General features: G+C 36.0%; 2 protein-coding genes across 6 annotated transcripts in view; both read left to right on the forward strand.

The window, feature by feature from the left end:
• Positions 1-21586, forward strand: part of Gnal (G protein subunit alpha L) — a 484329-nt gene that overhangs the window by 176672 nt on the left and 286071 nt on the right. The gene's annotated exons all lie outside the window — the stretch shown is intronic.
• On the forward strand, positions 19298-20218 carry LOC124965458 (olfactory receptor 4C11-like). The gene has a single exon (XM_047526395.1). The coding sequence runs from the start codon at positions 19298-19300 to the stop codon at positions 20216-20218; it is 921 nt and encodes a 306-aa protein (XP_047382351.1).

Raw genomic sequence — 21586 nt, forward strand, 5'->3', positions numbered from 1 at the left:
AAATGCCAACATCTGAGTGCAGCGGGACACAGGAGAGAAGGAGGTGCTCAGTTCTGGGGCCATGTTGCTCTGTGTCTAAAACTTGGTCCGTTCATCTTGCTTGTGAAATGAGGGTAAGAGCAGTTTCGTCTTGTAGGAGAAGATGAGCGACACGTGACTTTGGTACACATTCTGATACCCTGTGTGCTTGCTAAATATGAGCATGTAAGGAGCAAAATTAAATGTGTGACATTCCGTGTGCTGTGTAACTTGCAAAAAACAACTTGTTTACTCTGTGCTGTGTAAGTTGCAAAAATCAACTTGCTTGTGTTGTAATGAGGTAATGATGTGATGTTGTCCCAAGATAAGATTGATGTTGCCTCCAAGTTGGAGATATATGCAACTGACCTGGAGTAAGATAACTAACTTCCCCCGGACCAAGACCGGCTGGCAGGGTCTGATAAAAAGGATTTAAAAGGACTCGTAATGAGCCTAGCTCCAGTCCCCATTTTACACCAATGATGCCACCGTTGCACCAAGCCTGAAGGGGACTCACTGACTTGCTTGTTGCTTGCTTGGAACATCCATCATCCTGACCGAGACCGAGACGTTCCTGTGGAAGTGACAGCAGAGCTGCCCATGTGCATCCTGCCTGAGACATCTCTGCCTGGCCTGCCTGCCATGACCTCGCCGCCCTGCTTTGCCATCCAACAATCCTCGCTGATCAGGACTCCGGCCAGAGGGAGGGAGCTCCCCAGTGAGACCTCCTGAGCTGTCTTCCTGACTGACCTCTGGGAGTCGCTGCCCTTCGACTCAAGACATGTCACACAGAGTGGACCTTAGGAACGGGTCTCAGTAAGGAGTGAGTCTTGCTTATTCGGGGCTTATAACAATTTAGTGATTAAGTTATGTGTGATATTGGTGTGACTAAAGTTAGAATAACTATAATAATTGTGTGATCAGCATCAAATAAAAGCCAATTGATTTTGGACCAAATTTACTCTCATTGACTCCTCCTTGCCGCTTGTGACAGAGCATTATGTTGGACACAATTTCCAAAACACACACTCCTATGTATCAGTCATCGGCAAACACACTCAAGCTCCTAAATCACCTACATAATGAACTTTGTGATTCACACTGTGAGAGGGGGATTGGCATCATATCCGCAGGGTGGTTTATCAGAGAATCTCTAAAGAACACAAATGCTACATATCCCTCCCATTGAAAGGATTCACTTTTCTTTCTTTTGACTATGAAGAGAAATTCTCAACAATAGGAATGGTCATTTGAATACAAGAATCTACTCTTGAATTCACAGTGGGAACAAAATGCGTTGTTTGTCTTCTTGAAGGCGAGAACCATACCTAATTGCTTTTTCCCTTTCATTTTTAAAGCACAAAGAGTTTATTTAAAAAAAAAATTAATGGTGGGTGACAAGTGTCCTATTCCCAAGATATTTTTCATGGCCAAGTGAAAACTTTAAGTGAATATCATTTTCAAGGATTCCAAAACTGCCCTCGGAGAGGAGCCAGCGAATGTTTCTGAATGGTTCTGAGAAGGGGAGTCCAGTGAGAATCCTGTCACCCTCTTCCCAGGTGGCACGAGCCCATGCTCTCTCAGACATACAGTCACAGGTAGGTGTGTGAAGATGTGTGTGTGTCTGTGTGTGTCTACCTGTTCTTTTTTTTTTAATACACAAATGGGATACATGTTGTTTCTCTGTTTGTACATGGAGTAAAGACATACCATTTGTGTAATCATTAATTTACATAGGGTAATGTTGGTTAATTCATTCTGTTATTTTTTCCCTTCCCCCCACCCCTCCCACCCCTCTTTTCTCTCTATACAGTCCTTCTTTCCTCCATTCTTGCCCACCTCCCTAACCCTAACTCTAACTCTAAAACTAACCCCTCCCACACCCCATTATGTGTCATCATCCACTTATCAGCGAGATCATTCTTCCTTTGGTTTTTTGAGATTGGCTTATCTCACTTAGCATGATATTCTCCAATTTCATCCATTTGCCTGCAAATGCCATAATTTTATTGTTCTTTATTGCTGAGTAATATTCCATTGTATATATATATATATGCCACAGTTTCTTCATCCGTTCATCAATTGAAGGGCATCTAGGTTGGTTCCACATGCTGGCTATTGTGAATTAAGCAGTTATGAACATTGGTGTGGCTGTATCTCTGTAGTATACTGATTGTAAGTCCTTTGGGTATAGGCCAAGGAGTGGGATAGCTGGGTCAAATGGTGGTTCCATTCCAAGTATTCTAAGGAATCTCCATACTGCTTTCCACAGTGGCTGCACTAATTTGCAGCCCCACCAGCAAAGTATGAGTGCACCTTTCTCCTCACATCCTTGCCAACACTTGTTATTGCTTGTAGTCTTGATAATCACCATTCTAATTGGGGTGAGATGGAATCTAAGGTGGTTTTGATTTGCATTTCTCTTATTACTAGAGATGTTGAACATTTTTCCATATGTTGTTGATTGCTTGTAGGTCTTCTGCGAAGTGTCTGTTCATTTCCTAAGCCCATTTGTTGATTGGGTTATTTGTATTCTTGGTGTTGAGTTTTTTGAGTTCTTTATAGATTCTGGAGATTAGAGCTCTATCTGAAGTATGATTGGCAAAGATTTTCTCCCACTCTGTAGGCTCTTTATTTACATTGCTGATAGTTTCCTTTGCTGAGAGAAAAATTTTTAGTTTGAATTTATCCCACTTATTGATTCTTGCTTTTATTTCCTGTGCTATGGGAGTCCTGTTAAGGAAGTGTGATCCTAAGCTGACATGTTGAAGATCTGGACCTACTTTTTATTCTATAATCTGTAGGGTCTCTGGTCTGATTCCGAGGTCCTTAATCCATTTTGAGTTTAGTTTCATGCATGGTGAGAGATATGGGTTTAGTTTTATGCATGGTGAGGGATATGGGTTTCATTCTGTTGCATATGGATTTCCAATCTTCCCAGCACCATTTGTTGAAAAGGCTATCTTTTCTGCATTGCATATTTTTGGCACCTTCGTCTAGTATGAGAAAATTGTATTTATTTGGGTTTGTGTCCGTGTCCTCTATTCTGTACCATTGATCTAACTGTCTATTTTGGTACCAATACCATGCCATTTTTGTTACTATTGCTTTGTAGTATAGTTGAAGTTCTGGTATTGCAATACCCCCAGCTTCATTTTTTCTGCGAAGGATTGCTTTAGCTATTCTGGGTTTCTTATTCTTCCAGATGAATTTCATGATTGCTTGTTCTATTTCTGTAAGGTATGTCATTGGGATTTTAATTGGAATTGCATTGAATCTATATAGCACTTTCGGTAGTATGGCCATTTTGAAAATATTAATTCTGCCTATCCAAGAACATGGGAGATCTTTCCATCTTCTAAGGTTTTCTTTAATTTCTTTCTTCAGTGTTTTGTAGTTCTCATTGTAGAGGTCTTTCACCTCTTTTGTGAGATTGATTCCCAAGTATTTTATTTTTTTCGAAGCTATTGTGAATGGGGTAGTTTTCCTAACTTCTCTTTCTGAAGATTCATCACTTATGTATAAAAATGCATTAGATTTGTGAGCATTGATCTTATATCCCGCTACTTTACTGAATTCACTTATGAGTTCTAAAAGTTTTCTGGTGGAATTTCCTGGTTCCTCTACGTATATAATCATATCATCAGCAAATAGGGATAGTTTGAGTTCTTCTTTTCTTATTTGTATCCCTTTAATTTCTTTGGTCGGTCTAATTGCTCTGGCTAGAGTCTCAAGGACGATATTGAATAGAAGTGGTGAAAAAGGGCATCCCTGCCTTTTTCCAGATTTTAGGGGGAATGCTTTCAGTTTTTAACCATTTAGAATGATATTAGCCACTGGCTTAGTGTAGATGGCCTTTACAATGTTAAGGAATGTTCCCACTATCCCTATTTTTTCTAGTGTTTTGAGCATGAAGGGGTGCTGTATTTTATCAAATGCTTTTTTCTGCATCTATTGAAATAATCATGTGATTCTTGACTTTAAGTCTATTGATATGGTGAATTACATTTATTGATTTCCTGATGTTGAACCAAACTTGCATCCCTGGGATGAAACCCACTTGATCATGGTGCACTATCTTTTTAATATGTTTTTGTATGCGATTTGCTAAAATTTTGTTGAGAATTTTTGCATCGATGTTCATTAAGGATATTGGTCTGAAATTTTCTTTCCTTGATGTGTCTCTGTCTGCTTTAGGTATCAGGGTGATATTGGCTTCATAGAATGAGTTTAGAAGGGTTCCCTCCTCTTCTATTTCATGGAATACTTTGAAAAGTATTGGAATGAGCTCTTCTTTAAAGGTTTTGTAGAACTTGGCTGAGAACCCATCAGGTCCTGGACTTTTCTTTGTTGGTAGGCTTTTGATGACTTCTTCTATTTCATTACTTGAAATTGGTCTATTTAAATTGTGTATGTCCTACTCATTTAGTTTAGGCAAATCATATGTCTCTAGAAACTTGTTGATGTACTTGAAATTTTCTATTTTGTTGGAGTATAGATTTTCAAAATAGTTTCTAATTATGTTTTGTATTTCAATCATGTCTGTTGTGATATTTCCTTGTTCATTCCGAATTTTAGTGATTTGGGTTTTCTCTTGTCTTTTCTTTGTTAGTGTGCCCAAGGGTTTATCAATTTTGTTTATTTTTTCAAAGAACCAATTATTTATTTTGTCAATTTTTTGTATTGTTTCTTTTGTTTCAATTTCATTGATTTCAGCTCTGAGATTAACTATTTCTTGTCTTCTAATACTTTTGGTGTTGGTCTGTTCTTCTTTTTCTAGGGCTTTGAGCAGTAGTGTTAGGTCGTTTATTTGTTGAGTTTTACTTCTTTTATTGAATGCACTCCATGAAATAAAATTTCCTCTAAGTACTGCTTGCATAGTCTCCCAGAGATTTTGATATGATGTTTCTTTGTTCTCATTTACGTCTAAGAATTTTTAATTTCCTTCCTAATATCTTCTGTTATCCATTCATCATATCATAGCATATTGTTTAATCTCCAGGTGTTGGAGTAATTTCTGTTTTTTACTCTTTCATTTATTTCTAATTTCAATCCATTATGATCTGATAGAATACAAGGTAGTGTCTCTATCTTCTTGTATTTGCTACCATTAACTTTGTGGCATAATATATGGTCTATTTTAGAGAAGGATTCATGTGCTGCTGAGAAGAAAGTGTATTCACTCTTCGTTGGATGGTATATTCTATAAATGTCCGTTAATTCTAAATTATTGACTGTGTTATTGAGTTCTATGGTTTCTTTTTTCAATTTTTGTTTGGAATATCTGTCCAGTGGTGAGAGAGGCGTTTTAAAATCACCTAGTGTTATTGTGTTGTGGTCTATTTGGTTTCTGAGATTGAGAAGGATTTGTTTGACATACATGGATGAGCCACTGTTTGGGGCATAGATATTTATGATTGATATATCTTGCTGATTTATGGTTCCCTTAAGCAGTATGAAATGTCCTTCTTTATCCCTTCTGACTAACTTTGGCTTGCAGTCCACATTATCTGAAATGAGGATGGATACCCCAGCTTTTTTGCTGAGTCCATGTGCATGGTATATTTTTCCCCATTCTTTCACCTTTAGTCTATGGGTATCTCTTTCTATGAGGTGAGTCTCTTGTAGGCAACATACTGTTGGTTCTTTTTTTTTAATCCAATCTGTCAGTCTATGTCTTTTGATTGATGAATTCAGGCCATTAATATTCAGGGTTATTATTGATATATGATTTGTATTCCCGGTCATTTGACTCATTTTATTTATTTAATTAATTTTGACACGACTTTGTTCCTCCTTTATTTGACAGTTCCTTTAGGATAGCTCATCCCTTTGCTGATTTGTGTCTTTGTTTTTCATCTCTTCCTCGTGGAATATTTTGCCTGGAATGTTCTGTAATGCTGGCTTTCTTTTTGTAAATTCTTTTAGCTATTGTTTATCATGGAAGGTTTTTATTTTATCGCCAAATCTGAAGGTAAGTTTTGCTGGGTATAAGATTCTTGGTTGGCATCCATTTTCTTTCAGGGCTTGAAAAATGTTGTTCAATGACCTTCTAGCTTTTAAGATCTGGATTGAAAAATCTGCTGATATCCATGTTGGTTTCCCCCTGAATGTAATTTGGTCCTTTTCTCTCACCACCTTTAAAATTCTGTCTTCATTTTGTATGTTAGGTATTTTCATTATAATGTGCCTTGGTGTGGGTCTGTTGTAATTTTGTGTATTTGGAGTCCTATAAGCCTCTTGAACTTGATTTTCCATTTCATTCTTCAGATTTGGGAAATTTTCTGATATTATTTCTTCAAATAGATTGTTCATTCCTTTGGTTTGTTTCTCTAAGCCTTCCTCAATCCCAATAATTCTTAAATTTGGCCTTTTCATGATATTCCATAGTTCTTGGAGATTCTGTTCATGATTTCTTACCATCTTCTCTGTTTGTTCAACTTTGTTTTCAAGGTTAAATATTTTGTCTTCAATATCTGAGGTTCTGTCTTCCAGGTGTTCTATCCTATTGGTTGTGCTTTCTATGGAGTTCTTATTTTGGTTTATTGTTTCCTTCATTTCAAGGATTTCTGTTTGTTTTTTTTTTTCAATATCTCTAACTCTTTATTGAAATGATCTTTTGCTTCCTGTATTTGCTCTTTTAACTGTCGATTGGTGTGATCATTCAATGCCTGCATTTGCTCTTTCATTTCATCTTTTGCTTCCCTTTCATTTTAATTATGTACATTCTGAACTCCCTTTCTGTCATTTCTTCTGCCATGCTGTCATTGTATTTTATTGATGTAACATCTAGATTTGTTTGAGGCATTTTCTTCCCTTGTTTTCTCATATTGTTCAGGTATCAGTGGACTGCTGAGATGTTGCAGATTTCCTCTTTTGACTTATAATGTCCCTGAAGATTTCTAGTATATCCCCTTTTAGCCTTCAGTAGCCTGAAGTCTTGGAGGAAGTTGATAATGCGGTGCTCTGCAAGGAAACTGCCTCTCTAGGGTTGGTGGCCTTTAGGTGGGGTATATTTCCTGCTAGTGGGCAGAGGTGCCTCTACTTGTTGACCAATGGTCAACCAAAGGGGAACTAGGCTGCGGGCTGAGGCAAGGCCTGTTTGTGCCTGTGTCTCTGGTTTTACCGTCCTTGTGGGAAAACCTCATCCGGCAGGGAAGACTCACCCGGTGGGGAGGTCTCACTGGTCAGTTCCCCTCCTGGAGGTTCCCCTCAGTCCACAACTACCGCCTGGGCAGGGCAGCCTTCCCAGGCAATGTTCCCACGGGCCTGGACCTACCTCCTGGGCCTGGGAGCCCTGCCCTTCGCAGACGAGTCTCCTTAGGTTGCCCCTCCTTAGAGAAGCTGCCCACAGTCCTGGAACCTTCGTTCCGCCCCTCAGCTTGTCTCTGTGTAGCTCTTTCATCAAAAGGCGCCTAGGTCCCCAGACCGTGCTTTGCACCTAATCGCCTTCCTATGCGACCCCTCCTCTGAGCAGCCACCTGGAGCCTCGTACATATGCTCCAAGACCCAGTGACCTGCCGCTCGCCTCTTCCTCCAGGCAGCCACCCGGTGTTCTGTGTGGGCGCTTGGAGATCAAGCAACTCACTGCCCACCCCCACCTCCTTAGGACAGCCCCCCCCCGTTGTTCAGGAGGTTGCTGAGTCCAAACAGCTCGCCGCCCAGCTCTTCCTCTGGCAGTCGCCGGAGCCCCGGCAGGTTGCTTCGAAACAAAGCCGTTGTGCTGCACGGCCTCCTCTGCAAAGTTCCCCACTGTCCGTGTTTACCACTCCAGTGGTGGGAGGGGTGTCTCACCGGGCAACTCTACTTCACAAAGTTCCCTGCGTTCCGGGGCTACCGCCCCATCCAGGACGTCTCCCCAATGGGAGAGACTCACCCGGCGGCTTTGAGTTGGTCCCAAGTCACTCACTATCTTCTCTTTTGAATCCTGAGTCCTGGAGCAACATGAAATGCAGCCGCCCTCTAGTCCGCCATCTTGAAAAGCCCCCTTATAATATTCTTAATACAATACTGAACACCAGTGGCTAGTGTTTTATTCAGTAATCTTGCATCTGATTTCAACAGAGATATTTGTCTTTAGTTTTCTTTACTTGATGTGTCCTTGTCTGACTTTGGATTGAGTGTGATACTGGCTTCATAGAAGGAATTTGGAAGTGTTCCATCCCTTTGAATTTCATGGACTAATTTGAGGAGTATTGGCATTAATTCTTTAAAGCTTTGGTTGAATTAAGCTGAGATTTCATCAGGTCCCAGGTTTTTCTTTGTTGAAAGGTTTTTTTTTTGTTTGTCTGTTTGTTTTACTTCTTGTATCTCATTACAAGTTATTAGTCTGTTTAGGTTCTCTATGTCCTCTTGATTCAGTTTTGACAGATTATATTTGTCTACGAATATATCTGTTTATTCTATATTTTCCAATTTATTGAAGTATTAGTTTTCAAAATAGTCCCTAATGATTTGCTGAATTTCTGGGTTTTCTACGTTGATTTCTCCTTTCTCATTTTTAATTTTATTAATTTAATTTATATCCTTTTTTCTTTTGTTTAATTTGGCTAAAGCCTTATTAATTTTGTTTATCTTATCAAAGAATGAACTCTTTGCTTCCTTCTGTAGTTTTGGATTTTAAATTATTGTTTTATTTTTACAGAATTCATTTTGGATTTTTTTTTTTTTATGGAACTGGGGATTGAACTCAGGGCCTTGTGCATGCTGGGCAAACACCCTACCAACTGAGCTATAACACCAGCCCTTGCATTTTGATTCATTGTACACAAATGGGGTACATCTTTTCATTTCTATGGTTGTGCATGATGTAGATTCATACCATTCATGTTATCATACATGTACATAGGGAAATAATATCTTTCTCAGTCCACCACTTTTCACACCCCTCCTTACTCTCATTTCCCTCTATGTAATCTAAAGTTGTCTTCTTTGTTAAAGGCATTGAGATGCATCATTTGGTGGTTTATTTAGGATTTTTCTGATTTTCTTATTCAGGGACTCATAGCTATGAAATTTCCTCTTAGAACTATCTTCATAGTGTCCCAGAGAAACTGGTATGTAATATCACTATTCTCATTTAAGGATTTTAAAAATTTCTCCCTTAATTTCCTCTGTCATCCATTCATCATTCAAATATATTGTTCAATCTCCTTTTATATTATACAGTTTGTTGGTTTTGATCATGTTGATTTCTAATTTCATTCTGTTATGATCTGTGAAGAGGCAAGAAATTATATACAAATATACATATATATGTAATATACGTACATATCTTATTTTTTTTTTGAATTTGCTAAGAGTTACTTTGTGGCCTAAAATATGGCCTACTTTGGAGAAAATTCCATGAGTCACTGAGAAGAAACTATATTTAGCTGTTGTTTGATGGAATATTTTATAGATGTCTATTTGGTCCATTTGACTTACAATATTTTTCAGTTCAAGAGGCTTTACTGAGTTTATGTCTCAATGACCTATTTAATAGTTAAAGAATTGTGTTGAAATAACCTATAATTTTTCTACTGCATTGTATCTGGATCTTCAATTTGAGTAGTATCTCTTTTAGGGCATAAATATTTATTATCATTAGATCTTCTTGTTGCATTGTTTCTTTGTCATTATAAAGTGACCTTTTTTGTCTCTACTGATAAATCTGGTGTGAAATCTGCTTTTTCAAACCTAAGAGTAGCTGTTCCTAATTATTTTCAGGCTCCACTTACATGGTATTTCAATTTCCATCATTTCTTTTTCAACCTGTAGCTGTCTTTACTGTAAGGTGAGTCTCTTGCAAACAACATATAGTTGGGTCTTCTTTTGTTGGGCCTATGTCTTCCAATTGTAGAGATGAGGTCATTTTACATTTCATATTAATGTAGAGAGTTTTTTTTAAATTCCTTCCATCTTGATTTATTTATTGGGCTAATTTGTTCTGGTTTCTCATTTGCTTAGTTACTCTTTAAATGAGATTAGTTCTTTTGTGAGCTCTGAGGATTGTTTTATATTTCTTATGTGTTCAGTGTGTCTTTAAGTAAGTTTTGTAATGCAAAATTTAATAGTAGTTATAATTATTTTTAAATTTCTGCTTATCTTGGAAGGTTTTTATCTCATCTTCCATTTGGAATGATAGTTTTGCTTGATACAACAGTTTTAGTTGACAATTATTGTCTTTCAGTATTTGGGACACAGTGTTCTAAGCCCTCCTGGCATGTAGAGTTTGTGCAGAGAAATCAGGAGTGATTCTGTTTGGATTGCCTCTAAATGTACCCTGATGTTCTTCTCTTGAGGCTTTTAAAATTCTATTCTTACTGGATCCATTAGGCATTTTAAGTATAATGGGTCATGGAGACTTTCTTCTTTTATCTTGTCTATTTGAGATTTTTGAATTCCTCCTATATCTGGATGTCCATATCATTCTGATGGTCTGGAAAATTTTCTGTTATTATTTCCCTGAAGAGTTTATCCATTGCATTAGCCAATATTTCATAGTTCTTCCCAATTCCAAAGATTCTTAAATTTTGTATTTTCATTTTGTCCCAGATTTCTTGTACATGCAGATATTGGTTACTGATTATTATTGTAAATACTGCCTGAGTATTCATAACTGGTTAGTTTGTCTTCCAGCTCTGAGAATCTAGTCGTCAGTGTTGTCTACTCTATTACAGAGGCTTTCAAGTGAGCATTTTTGTTTGATTTATTGTATATGTTTTTTTCCAAAATTTCTGTTTGGTTCTTTTTCAATATTTCTATTTCCATATTGAATATTTCACTTATATTCTGAACTACATAATGAATTCAGTCAACCTTTGTGGTGTACAGAATTCACTTGCCAAGTGTCACAGAATGTTCTGTATTGAGACCCTCTGAAAGCTGTTGTTTCCCCAACCTTTGTGTTATTTCTTTCTGTTTGGTATAGCAATGATGTCTGTAGGTGGAACTTGCAGTCCCAACCCTAGCTCTTTCTACCTGTGATCTAGTCAGTAGTTTGGGTTTTTGTCTCTTCTATTATTTGTATTAAAGTATAGTTGAAGATTGAGTGTCATTACTTTGTGTGTAGAGCAAGGTTTGCTCCCTTTTGGTTGAGTTTTTTTCAGCATCAGAGTTTCTAACCTGTGAACTTGTAGAATCTTTGTGGTTTCCTTGCACCTTAACATTTAGGGGGAAACAAACAATAGCAACAATAAGTACAAAGAATATACAGCATTAAACTAAATACATGGTTCCTACTATGACTTACAATATTAATTGCTACACGTACACACACACACTCACACACACACACACACACTAAAAGCAAAACAAACAAACAAAAAAACCCAGAAATGGTAGGGTCAACAACTGCCATCAGCAAAAACAATAAGTAATCATGAACTATATCTGGCATTAAAGCAAACAACAGATGTCAACTATGTCAGCCACAGAAGTAATAATTGCAACGGCATTAATGATAGAGGCAGGAATTATATATAAATCAATTAGTGCTAAAAGATTATAATAATACATTTAATTACCAGAAAAGTAAGGGTAATAGGAAGGTAGAAAAGAATTTGCCGTTTTAAAAAGTGAACTGAGAGCATGCAGAAGAGAAATAGCATGTAATAAGGAAGGAAGAGAAAAATATAAGTAACAAAGTAAGGGAAAATAAAAGAGAGGAACAAAAGAATTTGGCTGGTAGCAGAAGAAGAAAGAGAGGGAAAAAAGAGAGAGAAAAACAGGCCAATGAAAAACAACAGAAAACCAAACCAAAATATACTCATCCAATACCCTAACCTTCAAAAGACAAGGTAAGGAAAAATATAATTTTAAAGATGCTAAAAATGAGGGAAAAAATGTGCATGTGTATATATACATCCATGAACCAATCAGCACAGGACAGCAAACCCACCTAAGAAATAGAACAAAAAAAAAATGAGGAAATGAAAACAAAAAAAGGAAAGAAAAATTCTTAAAGAAAAATTAAAGAATCATTTCCATTGAAGTGGTCAAAATATTCATCAAAAATAGACGGTCACTGTCTATGCTGACTGTCTTTCATTACATTTCTTCTTGGGCTATGTACTCAGAGTGGGACCAAAGCTGGGAGTCCTTAACTCCTTCCTCTTTTTGTGTTATTCACCAAGCTGCAAGTTTGAGTGACCTAAGACTGATGCTGGTTCAAATAATTCTCAGCTTCTCTTCTCCCTAGGATGAGTCAGGATGGGATGGGAAGTACTGTCAGTTGGAGTTTTGTCTGCACAAACAAGATCAATGCACTCCCAGGGTGGGACTGCTACAGATATCTATGAGTCGGGTTCTGGCACTTGAGTCTTAGATCTAATCAGACCTCAGGGATTTTTTGGGTGGCATCTGCTCTGGGGAATTTAGATCAACACATCCTTAGGACGCGGTAGTTTCTGATCTCTGCTGGGAGTGTGGATCTCATAATCCTCCCAAGGATTTTGGTCGTGGCGTAGGGGAGCCAATCCATCACCCCCTCTGCATTAACACAACCTTTCCAGACTACCCATGCTTAGTCCTCTGTGTATTCACACCTACCTGTTCAGACTTCTGGCCCACTGGCAGCTGGTTTTGAGAACTGCCAGTCTCAAAAGGAAAAGAGCTGGACTCCCCTTCACTTTTCCAACTTTAATTCCCCTGAGTAAAACATTCTCTGTGCCAGTTTCACTCCAATTCTGCTAGGCACACCCCAGGCTACTTGAACGGTACTTGTCTGGATAGTTTAGCCATGTTTCCTGAGATTTTCAGGCTCCCTCAGCAGCAGCTGCAGCATGGCCACCTCAACATGGCTTTGCCTCATCTCTCTGCAGCCAGTTGGGAAATACAGGGCACATTTTAAGCACCAGTGCACAGTGCAGCCTCTGGATCAGCTAAGGGCAGACTGCTTTTCTAATCTCAGATTTTCCATACTATTCTTTCCGTAGTGTCTCTCTGCATTCCCCTTCCTCTGTGCTCAAGAAGTGCCACAACCAGCTTAACTCTGATGTCCTCTTTCTTCTTTGTTCAATATACCCAAATTTCTGAGTCCCTACTACACACTGACTGTAAAATTTTGAGTTTTAGTGAAATCTCACCTTCACTCACCTCACAGAGAAGCAGTGCTCCTGCTGCTTGAATCCTGAACCACAGAGCAACTAGGAATGCAGCCTTTCTCTAGCCCACTATCTTGAATACCCACAGGCACCATGATCTTTCTAGGAGTCACTTTTCTTCACATGATAATTTGTAACATGATCTCCCATGTCTGCAAAATTATTTGCAAAGTAAATATATAAAACTAATTGATAAAAATGTATTTCTCATGGCATGACAATATACACAGTATTTAAGAAAGTTTTGTTGATGTAAATGTATAATTTAAGTTATTTTGTTCAGTTTTACAGGAATTGAATGGTAATTGAAATATTATCATTATTTTATTGTATTACAGAGGATACCTTAACTCAGCTGAGGTCCACTTGTATTGTACATGTTCATGACAGAAGTCACAGGATTTTCAAGTATAACTAGAATTGATGCATGTTAGCAGTCTTTGATGGGGCAAGGGAAAACTGGAGGCTAAAACCAGCTGTGATGGACACTTGCACATATTTTTTGTAGATATATCTTATCTTGCTTAAATAATAATATTTATTTTTCCCACTTGAAATTAATTTACTCTTCTATTGTTTGAAATTTACTACAAATGACCTCTGCCGTGATAAATATGTAAACCATATTCTCATTTTTATGTTGTTTCTGCTCAAAGTGTGATTTTATCTTTGGTAATTCTATATCTACATATCATTGATGAAATTTTTCTCCTGCAATGAGCTGTTTTTAGAATTTTCCCAATTCTTTTATTTATATGGAAATAACAAAAGAATTATATTAACCTCCTAGAATTTGAAAGAAGAACAAGGAGAATAATACTACCTTATTTCAAGGTATAATGTGAAACTTCTATGGTCAAAGAGCTGTGCTGTTTTCACAACAATACCCAAATAAAAACGAAACTGACTGGACTGTTTGTAGCTCAGTGGTAGAACATTTGCCTAGCATGGGTGAGGCACAAGTTCAATCATCAGCAGCACATAAAAATAAATATAAAATAAAGGTTATTTTTTTAAACACACATGCAATATATATATATATACATATCAGGAACAGACTAAAAAATCCAAAATTAGAACAATGATAAATGCTCAAGTTTATAAGCAATTCAGGAAAAGAAAGTCCTTCCAAGTCTTGATGGATCAATAACATAAAAGCAAAATGGCAACAACAAAAATTACAAACAGAAAAATTTCCTATTATATGTCATATTTAGTAAAACTTTAATTAAAAATGGATTTACATACAGATGCATACTTTATAAGAAAGAGTAAGATGTTTGCAATCTTATGTATGCAAATAATGTTATATAATGTACCAAAAGTATGAGCCATCAAAGTGACAAATGACACTGAATCAAAGCTAAAAACATTTGCAGCATAACAAGTTATACTTCTACGGTTAAATTCAGATTTGAGTGTGAGTGCAGCAACTTCACACACTCTTAAAGCGAATCCTTCTATATGTGTGTGGACATGGGTTAAATCACCTGCTGTCTCCTCTGTATTGATAAAAGGTTATACTGAGTGAAGTTCGATAAACATTGGGAATACATTGACATGAGCCCCAGTAAAACACTGGATTTTAAAACTGCATACTGAATTGCTAGAACAATTCAAATATTCAGAATAACAACTTTCAAGGCCTCCCAGCAGTTATTAAATGTTGAAATTCCCCTTTCCTCCTTCTATTGTTTACTAGATGTTCCAACTATTTACTTAAACTAGAATTTTCTTTGTGTCTGATCTCATAAACTAAAAATATTTCTCAGGTCAAAATGTACAATTTTTGGTGCAAAAAAATAATAAAGAAACTAAACCACCCAATAATCTCTTCATAAATTGTTTTCCATTAAATTCTTAAGAGGTTTAATCCTAACCAGATTTCATACCATATAATTAGATTTTATGAAGTTAAATTTTCTTAAATTTTTGAGGAAACTTAAATTTGTAGATTTGTATATGGTACAGAAGTTGAAAATAATTGAATATCATTGTGTACAGGTGAAGCTGAGTTTACACTGTGAATACTAAATAGATATAGAAAATGGAATAATAAACATTTTATAGCATTCTTCTGATTGCTTTTTAAAATTTTTTAGTTGTAGATGAACACAATACCTCTGTTTTTATTTATTAATTTTTGTGTGGTGCTGAATATAGAACCCACAACTTCACACATTCTAGGCAAATGCTCTATGACTGAGCCATGACCCCAGTCCCTACTGATTGTTTTGATATCTTTTTTACTTGATATATTAATTTGTTCCATGCACAGTGGAAATAAACATAAGCAATGTTTACTATTTTATTTTTTCCCAATTTTTTTGCTCATTTCACAGTCATGCATTCCAGTAATGCTATTTATTCCCCGGCAACAAATAACTTGGTTACAAGTTAGAATCTTGGGGATCACTGATTTTATTGACCTATTGGTACAATAATAATTTTAATAATTATCCATATTTGAAAGTTGAATGCAAAGTTAGATTGAATTAATCCAAATTCTATGGTTCTATAGCTATGGTAAGAAAATTTAATATCTATGTTCTTTTTTATGTTTTCTATGTTATTATTTATTTATTTATTTATTTATATGAGTGCATTATAGTTTTATATTTCAGTGGGGACCATTTTGATATAATCATACATGCATGAAAGAGTTTTGCTCCATTTCAGTCCCCAGTGCTTCCCTCTTCCTTCCCTCTTTCCTATTCCCCATTCCCCTACCTCTATTATAACTGGTCTTCCTTCTATTCACTTATTATTTTTAAAAAATTGTGTTTCATAGACATACATGAAGGTGGAAATCACTGTAGCATTCATTATGTTCATAGCACAATTTGGTCAATTTCATTCTGTAGTTCCTCTTTTTATTTTCCAATCCCTCCTCCTAGCCCCTGAATCCATTGATTATATTACTCCATTTTTCTCCCATCTATTTTCTTGGGATTCCACCTTTGTTCATCTTATTCTGCTCTAACTTCCCCATATAAGGTAAAACATTTTACTCTTGACTTTTTGAGTCCAGCTTATTTCACTTAGCATGATATTTCTCCTCTTCTACCTATTTACTCACAAAAGCCATATTATAATTACACACTTCTTTAAGACTGAGTAAAAATTCATTGTGTGATCTGCCTTTTCCCTTTGTTTTTAAACAAATGGTAGTAAATATATTCCTAACTAAATATTCCTTTTATGAAAAAGGAAATCTCAAGAGAAACATTTTTAAAACAAATTGAATAAAAATAATGATATAACAGATTGATACCTGTGGAGCATTTCTGAAACACTGCTGACTAGGAAACATGGCACTAAACACTTGAAGAAGAAGAGATAAAAAGTCTGAAATGAATAATCTTTGGATGGTATTGTGAAGAATTGGGCAATGAAGAAGACAGGATCAGTACATTTGAAGAAAAATCAGTAGAAAATATACATATTAAAGCCAGGGACAAAAAGTTTTAAAAGTTGAACCAAGATCCAACATAGATATATAATTCTATACGACAGTGTCAGCATATTTACCTGTCTAAATCTTTCTACTCCTACAGATATGGATCAAAATAGAAAATAGAGTTATTGATATACATATACATAATTTTATAGCATTTACTTCAAAAAAGGAAAAGAATTTTTTTCATTTTTGTTGGCTAAAGGACTCTCATGAATAAGTATACATGGAAAACATCTCATGAAACTTGTAAACATTTACATGAAGGCAGCTAGGGGGCTTATGATACTCTTAAAGAGCTCAGAGTTTCACAACTACTCCTGCAGCAGACTCACCAGCTTAGTTGGGCTTCTGGAGCTCAGTGCTACCCTAAAATCACCTCTGCACCTCCTGTGTACAACAGAAGATAGTTGTGATGGCTTCATGATATGTCAGGTGAAAAACAATCTCTTGGGTAAAGTTTTACATTTTTATTTCTACTGCAGCATGATTATAACACATTTTCAAGTATTGCCAGAATGCATAGTAGTTTTAAAGTAGGTCTTCCTCACACCTTAAATGCCAAGAAAGTAGTATTCCCTTAGAGGCTATAAATATGATTCTAATCCAAATATATTTATATAATTATGCATATGTGTGTAATGTTTATTTTCCTATTAATGAAAATTGTGTCATCCGATAATACAGTATTGAAATTGCAAATTTCATTTTACAACATATTTTAGAAACGAGTGTGTCTACATGTGTGTGTATAATATATACTTAATATGAATTCATGTTTTCATTAAAATGCTATCTTTAATTCATTGACTTTTAGATGAGTTTAAGTTTCTTCCTATGTTTTGCAGTCATTGAAAAGGCTCCAGGTTTCAATGTGTCAGAGTGACCTTGACTGTTGGAAAAGAAGCTCTGCATCCATGTCTAGATGTAGTTGTGAGAGTTAGACTTTGAGATCACTTTCTGAGAACTTGCAAGCACTTGAACCCCCATGAAAGGTAGGTGGAACTGACTGTTTCTCACACATTTTTCAGCACCATTTGTTAAGAGACAGTTACCAAAATATGTTTTAACATTCCAAAATAGGTGCAATAGATATCCAACTGGAATTTCAATTTTAATGCATTAAAATGTGAATGAAAACAAACATCTGTCCTTATGATTTATCATTTTAATAAAATGAGGAACTCTTAATGTCAAATTTTTTCTGTTTATTTGTGTTCTCTTCCTTTTTGTTTTTTTTGTTTGTTTGTTTTTTTTCGGGTTTTTGATTTGGTTTTGTTTTATTTTACTGATCAGTGAAATTCATTTATATTTAAAGAAGTCATGCTTTATATGACATATGTATTACAAATATATATTATCATTTTGCAAATACAATTTGGATTGAATGTATGTATTACAAGGCAAATAAAAAGTTTGTTTAGTATTTTGCAAATTAAACTGAATATTAATTTTCTCTTTGTATATATATTATCTTCCTAGAAGTCAAGGTATAGAATACTGGAGAGTTACATTTAGTAATAATTCCACTCAGAGTTTAATTTATGACTGAAACAACCAGAGATGGCGATCTACCATGTACCTACATTCCCAGGGCATTTGAGTTTTGTAACAGAATCTTACGAAATTGTCCAGAATGGTTTGAAAGTTGAATCCTCCTGACTTAGGCACCCCAAGTTGCTGGCATTACAGGCCCTTGGTACTATATCCAGAACAGAGATTATTATCTGATTCCTTGATGCTGCCTGTAAACTTGAAATTTTAAGGATTGTTTTGATTAATATGAGTTGTTCTCCTTCTTCTTCTTTGTTATTAGTCCCAGTGTTGCCTTAGTTCATACAAAAACTTGCTGGAAGACACAGAAAAATGATGAAAAGTGAAGAATTTAGTTTTGAATGACAAGTATGATATAAAGGGTAAAATAATTTTATAATAGAGGTTGAATATAGAATTGAAAAGAGCTAGAGATTGTAAGATAACTTTTATTCAAGGCAAGATATAAAAATGTCCTATACTGGATAACACTGACCAGATTGCTCCAAACAACTGTAATTTTATGTTCACTGTCTCTCAGTCTTTTTTCTCTGTGTGTGATTGTGCCCAGATTCTATTAAACAATTATGGTCTTTTATTTCTATAAATAGAACACCTAGAAAACCTATAAAATTTTATAGGACACCTATATATTGGTTCAAAGTTATTATAGGTGTCATATATACATAGGGTGAGGGAACATAATGGATTAAGGAAGACAATGTCAAATGTTTAAAAACCATGACCGGGATCTCCAAAATTCTATGTATGCTTACTTGAAAAGGGAGACCAGGTGGAGAAAGGTTGAAACCTGCTGCAGGCAATGCAGCACAAGTGTTCTCTCTGTCTCCAATGCACCACCCTGGCACTGATAGCTCCCTGCTGAACACTGATGAAACACATTCAGCTTGGAGAGTTATCTGCTCATATCAAATCCCCTAAAGCCATGTTTACTATGCTTGAAGAAATGTTTACTGTTTCATTATATCTCTATTTCTTCATTTCATATGCAATCTGGTGAATGTCTTAAATGAATTCTAGAAATTCAATTTTATTCAGAAAATTTCACAGGATTGTTAATGATAACAATCATTTCATGACTGAGAATACATATTTAAACTGAAGTTTACTCCTTTTACATTTTATTCTTTTCTCCTTTGCAGATTGAGGGTTTCCAACCCGCCATGCCCCCACATCAACTGAGATGATGCACCAAAACAACGTGACTGAGTTCATATTGGTAGGATTGACACAGGATCCTCTGAGGCAGAGAATGGTATTTTTAATATTTTTAATTTTCTATGTGGGGACTGTCGTGGGGAATATGCTCATTATTGTGACCATCAAGTGCAGACAGTCTCTTGGGAGCCCCATGTACTTCTTTCTGTTTTATCTCTCCTTTGCTGATTTCTGCTTTTCCACATCCACAGCCCCTAGATTGATTGCGGATGCTCTTTCTACAAAAAAAGTCATATCCTACAATGAGTGCATGACACAGGTCTTTGCTCTTCACTTATTTGGCTGCATGGAGATCTTTGTCCTCATCCTCATGGCTGCTGATCACTATGTGGTCATTTGTGAGTCTTTGCATTACCCAAGGATCATGAGGAAGCAGGTCTGTCTCATCTTGATTATTCTTGCCTGGATAGGGTCTTTTATACATTCCACTGCTCAGATTATCCTGGCCTTGAGATTGCCCTTCTGTGGACCCAAATTGATTGACCATTACTGCTGTGATCTGCAGCCCTTGTTGAAACTCGCCTGCATGGACACTTACATGATCAATCTGCTCTTGGTATCTAACAGTGGGGCAATTTGCTCCAGCAGCTTCATGATTTTGATGATCTCATACATTGTCATCCTGAATTCACTGAGAAACCACAATGTGGAAGGGAGGAAAAAAGCCCTCTCCACTTGCATGTCTCACATCATTGTAGTGGTCTTGTTCTTTGGTCCCTGTGTATTCATATATACACGCCCCCCAACCACATTCCCCATGGACAAGCTGGTGGCAATACTTTATACCATTGGAATACCCTTCCTCAACCTACTCATCTACACACTGAGGAATGCAGAGGTGAAAAATGCCATGAGAAAGCTGTGGCATGTTAAAACTGCATCCTGAGCAAGGATGTATTGAGGACCAATTTTTAAACTTAATCAGTTATGATTTGATTGAAAAGTACAGATATTAAACATGTTCATTTCTGAATATTGTAAGAGTCAAGTGTACTTACATTGGAATTGGGGGTTCTTAATTTTTCTAGATGACAGACACTGTGAATTCTCTAGTATCATCTTTTTTATTCCATTTTATACCATTGGAACACCCTTCCTCAACCCACTCATTTACACACTGAGGAATGCAGAGGTGAAAAATGCCATGAGAAAGCTGTGGCATGTTAAAACTGCATCCTAAAGCAAGGATGAATTGAGGACAAAGTCTTACACTTATTCAGTTGTGATTTGATGAATAAGTACAGATATGAAATACAATCTCATCTGAATATCACTGGTTCTTAATTTTTTTTGTTAAGAAACCATATTAATTTTAAGTCACTTTGTGTGTGTCAGAGTTAGGTAGAGTATTCAGGTAATCTTGTTCCAATAGACTTTTTGGAGTCTTTTTATTTTCCACCTTCCTGACTATGCCTTTGAGCTATAATATTACATTTGATTTTCTTACTGATGAGTTACGCTCCTGATTCATAGACAGGAGCTTCCCTGAAATCTTAATTCTGGCTTATAGTTTTTCTGAGAGTTCATTTCTGGTTTTGCTGCCTGTGAGCTTCATCTCACAACACTGTCTGAATATGGGTTTGGTAAGAAGAAAGACATTTATAAAAGCCCAACTTTTCAAACTTGTGAGCACCCCCTAATAATGTAGAGTTCTTGGTATTTAATTTCCTCTATAACAGATTTCCAAGAAAGTATTGGGCTTCTTCATGAACATTTTAGGGTCAAGGGATGGATTCATTGTATCAGAGCTTCACATTTAATTTCACCACAAGTTGGGGTTTGAAAAGTTACATTCTCTTTAATCAGAGACTTTACTTGTTATATTCTAAATTTGTTTTTCTCTATTGTTTACTGTGGCTATTAAGATAAACAGCACACTATTTATGAGTTTTCTAAATGTGCTAGTGAAAAATCTTGATGTATTTAGCTATTTAAGTGATTGACATTATAATACCATTGACATTATAATTGACATTATAATAACAAAACTGTGGGACTCAAGAAATAGAAGGATAAGATAATAGATGTTGCAAACAAAATTGAAAGTTTTATTTTAAATATAATAAAGATACAACATATTTTCAGAGACTGAAGAGCAAAGAGATAGAAGTTGGTTTTTAGAATAAAACGATTTGATCTGTATTACAAAGTTGATGATTGTCTTTTCACTTGTTTCATTTACATCAACTTAATTAATACATTTCATTCTTCTTTAAGGCTGAGTAGTATTCCATTGCATACATACCACATTTTC

Source organism: Sciurus carolinensis, chromosome 15 (assembly GCF_902686445.1).
Source record: "Sciurus carolinensis chromosome 15, mSciCar1.2, whole genome shotgun sequence".
Classification (NCBI taxonomy): Eukaryota; Metazoa; Chordata; class Mammalia; order Rodentia; family Sciuridae; genus Sciurus; species Sciurus carolinensis.

Coding starts and splice junctions, on each gene's coding strand:
- LOC124965458 (XM_047526395.1), top strand. CDS start 19,298: ATGATGCACCAAAACAACGTGACTGAGTTCATATTGGTAGGATTGACA.